This window comes from Gavialis gangeticus, unplaced genomic scaffold (genome assembly GCF_001723915.1).
Source record: "Gavialis gangeticus isolate Ggan-Ray unplaced genomic scaffold, GavGan_comp1, whole genome shotgun sequence".
NCBI classification, from domain to species: domain Eukaryota; kingdom Metazoa; phylum Chordata; order Crocodylia; family Gavialidae; genus Gavialis; species Gavialis gangeticus.
In genome coordinates, this window is record NW_017729020.1 from 406,721 (window position 1) to 422,615 (window position 15,895).

At 41.1% G+C, this 15,895-nt stretch overlaps 1 protein-coding gene across 1 annotated transcript in view; it reads right to left on the minus strand.

The window, feature by feature from the left end:
- Positions 1 to 12,344, minus strand: part of ANTXR1 (anthrax toxin receptor 1) — a 220,366-nt gene extending 208,022 nt beyond the window's left edge. The window contains exon 1 of the mRNA XM_019514293.1: positions 11,870 to 12,344. Coding sequence (XP_019369838.1) covers positions 11,870 to 12,021 — 152 coding nt within the window. The 5' untranslated portion in view covers positions 12,022 to 12,344. The remainder of the gene's footprint in view (positions 1 to 11,869) is intronic.
- Positions 12,345 to 15,895: the final 3,551 nt, after the last annotated feature.

Genomic DNA, 15,895 nt, shown 5'->3' on the forward strand with positions numbered 1-15,895 from the left:
GCGGGCGGGCGGTGCTTCCCTCCATGGCTGTGGTACCCCCAGGACTGCCCAGGCTGGGTGCCAGCAGGCGGGTGCCACCTGGGAGGCCCCTGTGCAGCTCAGGGACCACTCGGCCTGCTGGCAGCTCACTCCCCACCTCTCCCCCACCCCTGCCAAAGAGGTAGGTAAGGATTGGACCCCCACCTTTGCGTACATGCCATGGGGGTTTAGTTCAGTTGAATTCTCCTGAAATTGAAACAGTGTTTTTAAAAACCCACTGTTTCAATTTAGGGAGAATTAAACCCCCGTGGCATGTACAAGAAGCCATAGACAATTACAATGGAAAAGAGCATCTCAACCTGGAGTAGTAACACTGTCAAGCACTAGAGGCTTTGTGAGATAGTCAACAATTTTGTAAGCTTTAAATGCAAATATAGAGAAAGTAAGTAGCATTATTCTTGCACATCTCTTTTCTGGAAAACCCAACTCCAGTCTGGTTGTTAGAGATGTGACATCATTTCCCTGATCAAATGTGATGCAAAGCCAAACCACAACGTATGCTTGACTCATTAACTTAATTCTTTACTTTGTTTTGAGCAATTCAGTAAAAAGCTTGATACTGCTTCAGTGTTGCTTGGTATTGCTTCTATTCTTCTTCTCTGACTTTGTCAAAGACCTTGTATAGTGCCGCTAGGCCTACTTGCCAACTCAGTGTCAGACTGCAGGTAAATTGTACTAATTCTAGGGCCACCTCTGTTCTTAAATAAAAACCAAAACCCAACCCCCCAATGGGCATTTTGCCCTCGACTTCCATGAGATCAGGATCTTAATAGGTTAAGGTTACAGTTTTGCACTGACACTAATCATCAAAATAAAGACACTAGTGGGGGTCTCATGATATTTTGTCAACTTGCAGACACTGGGCAAACATAGTTCTCCATAGCAGGGGGAAGAATGGAAGGAGGTAGACTGCACCTTCAGAGGTAGCTCTACACAAAACCCTGACAACAACATGTAGCCAATTACTCTTAAGATTTAACTTGATTAACTTTGAAAATGCTTTGACAGATAGTTGGTTCATGTAACTGATGTCATTCACATTTTGTGCTTTTCTAGGATGGGCATTTCAGAAATACTTTAGCAATTTAAGAACAGAAGTCCCATCTGGTGTCTTCTGGTTTTCTCTGGGTATGTAACCTTGTGATTACATACCATAGTCGTCCTGGCTGCCTTTTCCTGCACCTTCCATTCTTTTCTAAAGGCCACTTGCTATAGCATGTGTCAGATTAGACTCATCTCTACAAGACAAATTCCTCTTTGCTTTGAGTGAGTATCAGACTGTGCACGTACCAAGTTTTAACTCGGTGTCTGCTAAATTAAATTGAGGGGGGAAAACTACATTCAACTAATCAACATCCCATGTCTACCTGCCTTCAAACTTTTGAGGAATTCAAATCTGAATTTGGAATTAAACCAGGTTCATTGCCACCCTGTAACACTAAAGGGATTTTAATACATTATAAGTGTAAATAACAGCCAGGACTGTAGGGATTTTACGTATTTTTGTTGTCATGGCTCTGTTCCTTGAGATTTTGAAAGCCTTGTCATGCCACATGCTAGGTGTCATACTACACTTGGGATATAGCTTCTGGACCCAACTCCACGTTTTTTTTTTCCCCCAAAGGCTTGCTTGGCAACCTGGTAACTCTCTCTGAAACAGATGCTCAGAACCAAATCTCAATTTTCCTCCGAGTCAAGATTTGGAATGACTGTTCTGGAAATGTTTAAGTGATCCAGGCACTTAAAGCTTGTGGGTAAAATTTACCAGAATTCCTGAGTAAAATGCTTTATGGACAAGCTCAGGCTGTGAAGTAAGGTTCTAGCATCTCAGATGAAAATGAAACACTTTTTTCTTGGGCAGAGGTCAGCAAGTATAATTTATTCTCTGCGAAGAGAGCTAAGAGGCACTTGATATTATGGTGACAAACATAGCAGAAGTATTTGTGTATGTAGGCAAACAAGTAAAGGTAAGCTTATCGTTAACCATATAATATGAACTAAGATTACTGCCTGAAGGCCTTTATCATGCTAAGACCACATGTCAGCCCTTGCCTGAGAAGGTCGGAAAGCTTATTCAAGATTTTTTGTACCCTCCTCCCAAGGCACGATACTGGCAACTAACAGAGACACAAAATATTAGACCAGGTGGGTCATTGGTTCAATCCAGCATGGCTTATCTTATCAAAAAACCTCTGAACAAAAGCTTTATTATTATGATTATTATTATTATTACTACTACAATGAAGCAACTGAGAATGAGAAGCAGCCACAGAGCACATAGAGTATGTAGGTCATTATATAAAACTGTGTCATTTTCCATGCTGTGAGGTCATGCATTTTTTTTAAATGCAGCATTAGCCAGAACTAAGCTTTAAATCCAATTGTTTCAGTCATATGACAGCTGCCAGCAAACTACATTCATTTAAATGTTTGACTTTGTGATTGTTGTTCTGTTGGCCTAAGGTTTCAGCTGGTTTTGGCAATTTTTTCAGTTACGCGCTGTTTTTTTAATTCCCCACATAAGTACAGTTTCAATTCTCCCCCACCCCCTTGGAACAAGAATCTAAACATCTAAAATTGCAGTTTTTTCCATGAAGCCTTCCCACACGTACATTCACACACCAGCAAAGAACACCACAAGATGCAATGGCATCAGAAAATTCACATTTGGTTTCAGCACAGCTTCTGGAGATTGAAATAAACTCATTTGCCCCTTGAAATAAAAGGGCCAGTTTTTACTCTCAGTTAGACAGACATCAATCCAGAATGAATCTTTGTCTTTAATCAAGCTGTCCTAGAGTATGTCACTCAGAGGTCAGAACAGGGTCCCAAAATGAAGTGGCTGGCACATAATTGACCATATACTGTGGCCTGTACTACAGGGGACCTCAGTTAGGAAAGGGGATCAGCAACAAGCATGAAGGGATCTATTTATTGCTACATGGAAGAGGGGTCACTGATTAGACAGTGTACCTGCAAATGGCAGGGGATGTGTGTTCATACATGCAAACAGCTAAGAAATACCTATCCTACTTCACAGTAACAACACTTTGTATTTATTAGTTTGCTGCCAGGTCTACTTTCTAAGTGCTTTACAATCACCAAGCAACTGTAAGAATACACCTTGCATTACAGACACAGATGATTATACCCATTTTGTAGATGCCTGAATTGAGTCAAAATGAGCATAGGTGATTTGAATGGGGGTAGAGTGTACAGGAGTCAATGCTGGATGGATACTAGTTGCGAGTGGTGTCCAATCTTTTTCCTAGACATCTGATAAGCCAAGAAGATGTTCATCTAATGGCCATTGCAGGTCCTTTACCCTTCCTTTGGGCCTCCCTTAGTTTGCATAAAGAGTTGAGAGGTTACACTATCCTTTCAAAAATCAGTTCAAAGATGTGGTATACTAGCCCTGGACTGGAGCACAGTGAAACCAAACTTATGTTAACACCTTGTAGTGTGTTTTAACTATCCTGTATCAAGCTGCTTGGGCAGTTAATTAGACTGTGGCTTTTTCAGAAGGCCCAGTAGAAAGAACTGTTTGCCACTAAGTTGGAAAGAGCCTTGCAAATTGGCATCACAATTTTGGTGATGCTGTAACAGCAACAGCCTTGGCATTCACAAGGCTTTTATTTCTCCTCCCTATCCATTACTGTAATGTTGGGGGGTTCTCCTTTTTAACTGAGGAAGTCACTTACCTCTAGACTCTCATCAAAGCACAGGGCTAAATTTTCAAGGGTTCAGCAGTGAGGTCAAGCTGTCCTGAGAACACAGCTCTAATAAGGGTCATATTCTCCCAGGGTGTTCAGAACCCAGCATCTTTCATCATGGCGCTAGATGTCAGATTTTCAATGCTTGCCTAATGTGCTGAGGGTTTTTTTGGGGTTTTTTGGGGGGTTTTTTTTGGTTTTTTTTTGGGGGGTGGGGGGTGGTAGGGGATAAAGAGAGAGAGAATGAGAATCTAGCTACTTTGGTGCCGAAATAGGATCTGAACTCCTCTAAAAAAGGGCCTTTGACATGTCTCTTCTCTGTTCTGTAAAACAGACACAAGTACAGAGATTTGGCAAAACCTGAGGGATTAAGTCACAAAGTTCATCACCATTTACAGACCCAAGGCAGTGTGTAAGAGCCATTTTTTGCAGTAACAATAAATTTGCTCCAGCTTTACTAGCCTCTCAGTTATCCAACCACCCGAGCCTTCTGCTCTTCTTCTCAAGCGTCCTTTCTTCCCAACACGAAATCATAACAACTCCAATCCAAACAGCTGTGTCAGATATAGCTTTATTGTTAGCCGTTTACTTGGCACCATACCTCCCTTGCTCTTTATCCTCAAAAAACCCCAAAGCAGCAGCAAAGCGGAGATTTAAAGGGACTTGTTTCAGTGCAAGGTCGAGTCCTTCAATTCTTGTTTGCAGCCTCGTCTTGCTGCCATGGGAGTTTTCCCATGGGCTCCAGTAAAGGCACAATCAACTCTTTTGAATTCTTCATACAGACACAAAGAGTCTTGCCGGGATTACTGGAAGCCTTGCTTGAGTAATGACTACAAGGCAAGCCTTCCTTTTGCTCCCCCAAAATTTATACAAAGAAAACAGTAACAGGTAAAGCAGTGAGTGGTTTCAGTTCTGCAAAGTCTCACTGGCTGAACTTCAACTTCAACAGGGAAGCCTCAAACCAGGAGCATTTCACAATGTGTGGGTCCCCCAGGCTCTTAGCAGTTCAGATCCCAGGAGGAGCTTTGGGTTCACAAACTCAAAACTGGTTGAATTCGGTTCCATGTTTCACTTTAACCAGGGGGCAGTTTTGGTCCATCTCTCATAAATGCAACAACTTAGATATTCAACCATAATATCAAGAAACAAACAAAAACAAAAAAAAAAAATACTCTACAGCTTCCACACATGTGCCTAGCAGTGTTTTCGGGTCACTGCTGCAAAATGCTGCAGGAATTTGTAAGAATCAGTGAGAGGTATGAATGGGATAAGCTTTTCTAAAGTCTAACGGTAAAGGCAAAAAATTCAGAAGTAATGTTTATCATTGCTTCTCCATCAAGAAAAAACAAAATGAGCAACCAGCCAAAATGATGTAACCTCATGGCTTGTCGTGTGTATGTGCACAGAGCAGCTAAGAAACATCACAGTGAGGGTGCCAAACACTTTTTTTTACTGCAAGAAAGGCTGAAACATGGAATAAAGTTGAACCATTACGCCTGAAGAATATAAATGAGTGAACTTTGCTACCAGCTACACTGCCATTTGGGAAATCCAAACTAATCCCAGGGGAAACTTTCACTAGGAGAAATGAAAAGCGGACATAGAAATGACACCCACAGGTTGGTGAAATGATATATGGCTGGGGGCCTACTGTTGCAAACTCAGTCTATACACCCATTTAATCCTTGATGAGCCAAGCAACATAACCTGCTCTTTCATAAAAGCCACCAAGCAGTCATGAGATGCTAAGCACTTTTGGTCTTTCTAGAATTAGGATGGATTTGATCCTGATTACTCAGAGGCAAAATACTGAGCATCCCACTAAATATGTATTTCTGGTGAACAGGACGACAGAAATATTACTTAGCTTGACGAGGGTCTGTGATTAGTGTTGCTACAACTTTTGTCCCTCCCATGGGAATACCACAGGAAGTGGTTTGCGAAGGTCAGTCTTATTGCCTTGCAATGCAAAATGTTTCTTATTTTTTGTCTGCTTCCTCCTTCCTGCCGAGAGGTGTATTCTCCCTCTTATTTATACTGGAAAGCAGGAGTTAAATCTACTTGGAGTCAATGGAGTAACACCAAGTAAAGGTAGCATAAAGAAGAGAAACATGAGGCAATGTATTTCTTAAATGGGCTTCTAATAGTGGGAGTTTTATTTCAATGCATATTGTTAAAAAGTATATATGCTTGGTTGATAGATAATGACCGGATTAGAAGAAACGGCTTGGATTACTTACCTTTCTTCACCAACATGGTTTTAGAGCCAGATTTATGACTGGCCCATGCAAGTGTCTAAGACTGCTCACCTGCTCAAACGCAAGCACAAAAACAGTTTCATGCACCATCAGTGTAAATGCCTTCTATTTTTAGGTGCATCTGGGATACCTTTTAAAAATGCGGCCCTTAATCTTCGACTAATATTGAAAATATTGCTGGAAGAATTTATTCTTCACACCTTCCTAAAGGCAAATCAATTGTTTCTTGAGCCTCCTCTGAAAGGTGCTCAGTTAACTTGTACTGAGCAACTATAGGGATAGAAATCTTGTAAGTGGGATGGCTGCATCCAAATATACATTAATCAACTGTGTCTCATTAATCAGTCAGGGTCAAACAACAGTGTACAAATAATCCATTACAAATAACAAATGAAAATAAAGTCTGTAGCACTGGTCATCATGTACCCCATTGGTTTCTTGTGCTCCCTGGTCTGCCTGTCTCTACCTGGTTTTTTGTATTTTATATTTGCATTACAAATGATGTGGGGCAGGGACCAGCTGGGCACTTTATTCATGTACAGCTTCCAGCACAATGTGGCCCTGGCTCAACTAGAGCACCTAAGTATTATTGCAACAGAAATTATTTAAAGTTATAATAAAAAGCGTGGTGCTACTTAGTATACAGCTCTCTCAATAACTATTTTGCACAAGCAGCCTTTACTGCATCCCGCTTCTCTATACCACATAATATTCTAGTCTAAGGGACGGAGATACCAGGAGACTTCTATTCAGGAATTCTGCTCTAGCACAGTCTTAATCAAAAGTAACTATAGTACAAAACAAAACACACTGTTAAGGAACACTTGGTCCTTTTGACTGTAACAGCAACTCAGTTTATGCTATATGATAAAAAATATCTGCCTCAGGGTACAGTCTTGCCAGTAACCCTCAAAACCAGGGATGAAAAGGCATTCATTCCTGTTACTTGCATACATCTGTGGAAAACATTCTGCAGTTAGAGAAAATTTTATTGGTTCAGCCTGTTGCTAAACAGTAAACCAACCAGTCCAGAAATGACACATTTTCCTATCCAAGTAGTTGTTCTCACTTATGGAACCTGTCAGACTGGGCACTGCATGCAATACAGTCCTAGTGTGTGCAAGAAGAGCTGGGATACCTCTATTTTTCTTGCCTAGAAAAATTCTCTATACTAGCAAACCAGGAGGACAGGGATAGATGGAGAATTTCAGAATAGCCCACGCAATTTAGACCTAGAACTTTTATTTAATCTAGTGGAAGTTCCAAGATCCCAATTTCTATTGTTGATCTTTTGTCACTGCCCAAATACAAATACCGGGATCAAACCAAACCACTGAGGGAAGTTACCCCTCTCTTTCACTGGTGCAAGATCTGAGCTTCTTTTGTCATATTGCTTGAGTAAGGATCCAATCAATAATCCAAGCAGATTAAACCAATGACTATCATTAAGAGCTGGTACATTGAGATCACTGGGAGATTTGTCTAAACGAAAGAACATTAGGGCCCGATTGCTGAAACCTCTCATCTTGGCCTCCTCTCATCTCTCACATTGACTATAGTAACCTTCCATCTCTGTTGCATCTGCCATCATATTGCACCCCTCAGATCTGTGCGACATCTCAGCTAACTACACTTCTTCCTCTCATGTCATTCTGACCCCCTCTTGAAAGACTTATTTAAAGACCCCTGAATTCCTGGGGCAGGTTTTCATTCCCTTCAATAGGCTCTGAAGCCTGTCATTGGCCCTCTCTACGTCAACCCAAAGCCAAACCTAGTCTTGCTATTCATTTTAAGCTTTGATCCACCTTCAAGTTCTTTCAAAATTCAGCCTCCTGACTTCATCTCCCAGCACACCCTCCCCTCCACCAGCAGGGCTACATTTATCTGCTGGATGCTCGATTTACCACACAAAACAATCTCTGGATTTCTTTCCGTGGCACCTCCTACTCATGAAACACACTCCCTTATTATTTCTCTAAGACCACGGTCCTTTTCTCCGTCAGTTCTCTTCTTGAGACCCATCTCTTTTGGATGCCTTCAAGAAAATTAAGCTCTCCTAACAGGAGCTGGTACTTTACTTTGACTTGGCTTCTGGAGATAAATGAATATGACAGAACCTCAGCTTTCACTGAAGTGTGCGCACACGTGCGTGTGTGTGAGTGCATGAAACTGAGGAACAAAAAAAAAACCAAGGAGGGGACTATGCAATTTTATAAACACAAGTATTCTGAGGTTCTCCAATTCACAACAATAAAAATTTTGGAATGGATATTAAACCACACACTCTAAATCTTAAACCAACACCTACTAGACCAACCTGAAATCTAATTGTAGGGGCACATTTTCCCTACAACTGCTACTGAATGGCTCTTAATTCTCGACTTGTACTAATTACTGACAGAGAAAGGAGCATGGTCTTGATACATCTTGGGTTTTATTCAGTTGGGCAATTCCTACATGTTCAGCTCTTCAAGGCAGGGAGCCTGGGTTACACAAAAACGACTGAATCTTGGCAAGGTGTATAACTGCATCCAGATACAAATAAGAAAGGATACCAGAGTTTCTCTCATTGCTTCCCTCTGGAAGAGCCTTAAAAACAATATCTAAAGTCTCAGCAAAAAAGAAAGGAGAAACAGAGAGCATTTTTATTCTGACACTTGGGATGCTAATGTGGTCATGGAAGAGGTCTATTAAAATATTAAGCAACCTACTTTCAAGGATCAAAGAAATAATAATGCAAAAATAAACACCGTCCTGGAAACCATCAGTGCTGGAGCCTTTGCTGACTCCTCTGTCTCTGCCTCTTTAGACTTAGTATCAGTTTGAGTCCATGTACTGCCTTTAAACTAGGGTTTTCCCACAGCGTTTCGTGCCTGTTGCTGATCCTATATGCAGAACCTTGCAGCAAAACTCCGACTCTTAAGACTATTCCTCTGTTTACAGTAAAAAGGACATTTCCATTGAACATGTAACCCAGCACTGAAGAAAAGAGTAGTAAAGATCATACTCATGTGCTATCAAACTATATTGTCTCTGGTCTCTGCTGTATCACAGTAAGATCCCTGCTCCACTTAATATACTCCTGAACAGAAACAAGGTTCTGCCCTAGTCATTGTACATGCTGTAGACTTAGAGGCGTCTTGGTTGCAGACAGAGTGCTCGGAGACCTTGCATACAAGTCTGCCATTTCATATGGTGAGCAAAGAGAAGAGAAGAAAAAGGCAAGCATTCAGACATCCAGAAATAATGCCATTATCTTCCCTTTTATGCCCCAGAAGAATGAAAAGAGAATAACAATTTCATTAAAAATCTAAGACATGTCAGACACTACTGCTAAAATTACACTAGCGTCCCAAACCCCCTTGGCATGCTGGCTGTTACTCCCCCTTTGTTATAGAGTAGGCAAGGTTCAGTTTATTTATGATTTTGGCAGTGGACGATGCCTAGTGAACATTAATTTATTGGAGAACTCCTTTTGGACCACATACATTTAGGTTTATCCTACTGGATGAATACTCAGAAAACAGCGTTCTAGTCGTACGTGTGTATGATCCAAGCGAAAGGAAAAGCCCGTATACCATTGTGAGAGTAATGTGTCAGCTGAGGAACAGATTGAGACTCACTGGGTATCATCTGGATTGCTCTCTACCCACACAACCATCCGCACAGCTAACCTGATTGGATAAAGCCAGACAATATTTACATATGTAAACCCAGAGCCAAATCCAGGCCCATATAAAAGCCTGACACCAGCTCCCTTGAAATCAAAGAGATGCACCTATTAATACCAGGGACGGATTAGGATCTGATAAGCTATTTCCCAGACATTTCTGATGACGGAGACTCTGAAAAATAAACCTATAAAAGAACATTCAAAATACAGTTGTGCACATCGTAGTCTTTGCTGTTAAAAACATCTGCATGTCTTTCTCTGCAGAGTGCTAAGCACCCCTTTCCAAGAGCTGAGAATCCTCACTCCTCAAGAGACCCTCAGCATCTTGTGCAATAGAGTTCACAGCCCTCATCCAAATTAGTAAGTTTTTCCATTAATTTCAATGGGGTTTGGATCAGGTGTCATCCACAACCCTCTCCTCATTAAGGACATTTTCAACCTCAAATACAGAGATGCTACGTCAATGCCAAGTAGGAGCACAGTCGGATCCAGTAATACACATGCACTGGTGCAACAGTGTCTCTATAAAGGGTCTGTATCATCTGCAGGAGAATAGGAAAGCTACAACAATGGTTAGGAGAATTCAGAGTTCTGACAGAGCACATCCATATGAGGGGGAAAAGAACAACTCCACTTGGACTTTGGGGAAAACTTAGCATACTGAAGCAATCTACAGTAGAAGTCATGTTCAACATCTTTTTTTACCATCATTGGCATGAAACCTGGGGATAAAAGCAAATATTCCAAGAAACAACAGACTAGCCAAACCAACAACAAGCAATGCAAACAAATCTTTTTTTATTGAACCAAGAAAAATGGAAAACCAAATTATTTTTCCCTTGAGTATTTAGCACTCTCTTTCCCTGACTATCCAATGCAATCTTGTTTTGTACCCAATCTTGCTGTTTAATGATATGTAATCAAAAACATCTTTTGTGTTAAGTGACTTCAGGAACTAATGTAAAGTACACACAGGGACCACTTAGAAAGTTTCTTTTGCATGCTTCTCTGGCATCTCCAAAATACACTCCCATCGCTGAAGTTTATGGCCAAATAATCTCAATATCACGATTCCGGAATGTATCTTTTCCAATATTTCCTAATTAATGCTTTTCTTAAAATAGCCACTTTTAAATAACTTCCGAATGTTAGAGACTGTTAGTATTGCTGATGCTTTTTGGCATCTTCAACTTAGGTTTTTTGTTTTGTTTGGGGTTTTTTGGGAGAGGGGGGTTGCACCTATCCTGGGGTTTTATGTTGTTCTAGTTCTGAAGAGCTTTGTATCTTCCCACATTTGTTTATAATGTGATTTGACAGCATTTACCATTATGCTGAAACCTGCCACTGCAAAGACAATGACCTTGTAGCATAAGGCTGCTAAATAACAGGAGTATCTGTCTGTACTATATACCACTAGTTAAGCTTTAGAAATATGCCTTTGATTAACAGGAAACAAAGAAAATATGACTCAGAGCTGGGAAAACAAACCCGCTTAAAAAAAAAGTACCTTAAGGAAGGCAAGTTATTTTCCATCACAATGACCCAAAATCAGAGTCTTCAAACAGAGCATCCAGCCCTTAATGAGTTGTTTTTATCAGCCAGTCTTCTACCCTGGAGCATTTGGATCTAACAGGGAAATGGTACAGAAGAAATCCTCCAGGCAGATTAGCTTTTTAGCTGAATGCTTTCAGAGGAAAATTAATGCCTGTGATAACATTCTCCAGCCATCTCCTTTTAAAATGTGCTTCACACTGCTTCAGATCAAAGAAAAATCAGAAATAACCAGTTTTCTCCCTCCTTCCCTTTAGTTTTAGGACACATAGGAATCAATTATCCAATTAAGGGTCTATGATAGTTACAAGGAGAATATCAATAATAATAATAATAATAATAATAATAATTATTATTATTATTATTATTATTATTATTATTAATATAACAAAGAAACTTCAGTTCACAGCACATCTGTAGTAGACCTAAATGTGTGTATGACATACTGTAGCTACTGCAGAAGTTACCAAAACAAAAATAAAATCATAGGAGTAGGAACTTTTGCAGGTCCCTAGGGGACATGATGACTTTTACCAACCCAAATCTGAAGAGAGCTTCTTTCAAGTGTCTATTTCTGTCATTCCCATGCCTTGGGAAAGGTTTCTTTTGAAAGAACAAAATAAAGGCAAACTTACTTGTCTAAAATGAAGTACAAATCAAATCCTCCATAACATGCAGGGCCACCATTCTCTCTATTTCCACCTTGTCCATCACAGGCTAACATAAAGGTTGCAAAGAAGAAACATTTGAAGCCAAATCTCCAGGCTTTTTGCTTTGCAATAGCCATTATATCCAGAAAAGGGGAGAAGAAAAAAGTCGTCTTCTTCCAAAACTCCCTTATTTCACAGCTTTCTCCAAAAGAGCCATTCAATGACTTTTGAAGATATAAATAGATTTCACTCCTCAAAACTCCACTTGCTGCAGTTGTCCTCAGAATTTGCAAGACTTTTTCCCCCTTGTATTCCCTGCACTTCAGTTTCTTGGTTTCAGGTTTCAAGATGCACAATACTGTATTTCGCCTTTTTTTTTTTTAAAGGGACTTTTCACTCACCCTCACATGGAGCTCTCTGAAAGCAACATCATTGTTTTGCAACAAGATAAACTACTTCCTGACCATTCTCCCTTTGTCCCAGGCTCAGGAAAAATTGGGGAAGGGCTTGAGTGTCCTCCCCCCCCTTTCTAAATTATTATTGTTGTTATTATGGGTAGTGGGTTTTGTGTTTTTCTGGACAAGAGAGTTCAGAGAATGCCATCTTGTGGTGAAGGCCTGCTGAAGCAGACTGGAAGCTCTGGGATACTGGTTTTCAGATGAGTTCTACAAAGAGGTCTAAAGCTTGACTGGGGTGTCTAAATGTACCTGGATGCAAATAAGAAGGAATACCAGAATTTTTCTCACTGCTTAACTCTGGAAGAGCCTTAACTTACGCTCCCAGCTCACACAACAGAGCCTGAAAGTCAGTCTTTGGTGGTATGCATGCAACTGAGAGCCTTGTTATGCACAACTACTCACTGGCAGAGTCACTCTCAGGAAGGTTTTACCTTCCCTGCCAGTAAGCATTTCAAGTCTGTTGTCCAACACATCTCTGCAGACTACTGTTACACAATTTCTCCACATTTCAGCAGTGGTAAGATAATTTCCATTATGCACAAAGCTGTTATTTACTCTATGCTGATTTCTGACCAAGCCAGCCAACCTCCTTGCTGGATTTGGGCTCCCTTCACATACCTGAAGTTGCATCCTCTGCTCTACTCAGCCAAAAAGGCTAAACCCCAACCCTACTGGCCCCTCTTTGATAAAGCAGCCTTTGAGAAAGCAGAGGGAAAGATTAACCAGGTGAATCCTTGCAAAGCAAAAACAACTTGGGCACAAAGGAGAGCACTTGATACCAGGCAATCTGAACTCAAGCTTCTGTCCCACAGCTGCATCTTACTGGAGGCTCATCAGCATCAGCTGGGCTGGGCAGTGCCTGGGCTGGTACCTGACACTTAATATCTGCAAGGGAGCACCACAGAAGCGCAGCAGCTGGGAAATTGTATAGGAGCAAAGGAGAGTTTAGGGAGTCATTAAGCTTGAGGGATTTAGATATGTGGTTAGTTTTGTTACAGAGCAGAATAGCTGCACATCCAATTAGCAGCACTGCCGATGGCATACCTTCGAAATACGTGTTTAGCTGCAGAGCTCTCCCTTTTTGCTTCGCTGTCCGCTCCTTCATTTGATGTATTTCTCTGTATTGTCATATACTGTGTTCTGGTTTCACTTGAGGTAAACTGACAGAATGGATAATCTTTACAGTATGTTTGTAGCAAAATTATAAATCATATACATGTTATGAGTGTGCTATATATAATTGTTATTGGTTGTTTTACTGTAACCATTTAGAAAAAGGCATAAGTAAACTGCTACTATCAATTCATGGGGGAGGAGGGGTTGTTTTGTTTTTTTGTCTTTTTGGTTATTGTTCTTAAAAACAAAACCCACTTTGTGTATGAGATATTCCGAAAAGTTCAGAAGCTAGGAGTCAAAAAAAGCACAAGTTGTGTTTTCAAGCTTTAAAGCCAACAGAGTTAGAGCCTTGAGTGTTTTGAATGAAAACTGAAATTCTCATGCAGTTTCATGACTGTGATCTGGGGCTTAAGGACAAATAACAAACATCAGGAGCCAGAATGAACATGCAAGAGTTGGCAAAGTTTGGATTAAAAATGGGTAACAGTCATCTCTTGGCACCTGAGGATTCTAATGCAAAGAAGTAAAACACAGTTGAAGGGAGCTGAAGTAAAACATACCAGCTTGAGAGCTTTGGACATCTACTCACAGCAAATTATAGGATTCATATCCATATACTCTGACCTCAAAAGCCTCACCTCTGAGAGTCCTTGGTTGCTTGGGAGCAAAATAAAACATACTCTGTTGCCACATAATCCAGGAGAAATGCCCAGAGACCCTCCTAGAACTTGTCACAGGGAGGACAGGCGAGCCTTACATCTCGTCTTCTGCTTCTGCAGCCACTGACCAGAAATTGAGATGCCTTGGATGGCACTAGGTTACAGAAAAATAAGGCTGAAAGCGACCACAGGAGGTCACCCCCTCCAGCCCCTTTTTTGCAAGCAGAGATAGTATTTTGCATTGCTCTATGGCTAGAGCTACAAAAAAGGATTTAAATTTAAGATGCAGATCTTCAAATACCTCACTCTGCTCTCAACTCACCTTGGACATGACTAGAGTCTGAAGCCAGCTAACCATGCTGTTATAATGTCCCAGACACCTAAAGGTCTTCTTCTGGGCAGATTTAGAAAAAACTCAGTCATGATGGTGATGAGTAGCTTGGTAATACACTCGCACCTAATTTCTGTGAGAGCCCACAGCCTAAGCATTCTTCTGCTCATCTAATCGGTATTCCTAGAGGGAGAGGGGTCTGCACCAAATGAAGTAGCAGCCCCCATTTTCTTTCAAATTGCATCTGGAACCAATGCTACTGCCCTAATGTTCTGTGTTTATTGCTGGCACCCAAAGTATGGCTCAGCTTACTTCCTCTACTTGCAGGAATTCAAACCCAGCCACCAGCCTGTTTCATGGGACAGTCTCAATCCCTCCCCTTGAAATTGTTCATTTTGAACTTACCAGCAAGACGTACAGTTTTATGGGGCCTGAGGGAAGGAGGGGCAAAGCTGCCACATGAAGTGCCATCAGTGGCTCTAGATGAGCCAAAGGAAGGTTGTTTGCCGGGTTTATTTTCCCCCACTCCCCACATTGCACACTGTTCAGCAGACTGGAAGGCATATGTCTTGGACAACAGGAAAAGAATACAGAGAAGCTTTTCTACACACACAGTCTTTAAGGGCACATCTACACGTGCATAAAGGTGCTTGTTAATGTGCACTAAATCTAGTACCTCCATTGTGAAACACTAGGAAAATGTGCATCAGCCTGCCTTAATGAGCATTAGCTAAAGAGCACTTTTTTTAGTGACACTTTAATGTGCATTAAAATAGGCTAATGCACGTTAAAGTGCATGTGTACATGCACCCTAAGATGTTCAAGCTGCCTTGGGATTCTGCAGCCAGAATACCACTGTGAACAGTAGTATATGGCTGGGGTTCAGTGCATGTATGTGCTGAGCTGAAAGTAGAGTGAATTTTAAAGTCTCATCTTGGAGACCTTGAATGTCAGCTACTGACTGCAGCTATCAGGCCAACATTGAAAATGCCCAGTGCTGTGTGTAGAAGGCACACAGGTTTGGGCAGAGCATTGTCTTCAGAAAGAGATCTGGACTGATGCATGCTCTTGTACATTTAATGAAGAAAGCAATCTGAATACAGGAAGCAGAAATTCTTTTATGTTGGAAGTACGGGGAAAAATCCACACCTCTCTAGAGACTGGCATGCTGTGCTAGATAAAACATGGAAGAGCACTCAGGGCCAAAATATGATTCGAGTTACACCCCAGTAACTACACTTGCAGTCAGAAGAATAGACTCCGATTTTCAGCAACAGAACTGAGCTCAGAATTTGAGTAGTGACCTGTGTCTGCTCAGACCTGAATACTGATTTTTTTAAAAATGTGTTTCTGATTGGCCTTGAGATGAACAAAGACAGAATACAGAAGTCCTAAAAGAGTTAGTGGGGAGAAGGGGACCTCTGATCAGAAGGCAGCAAAAGAAAAG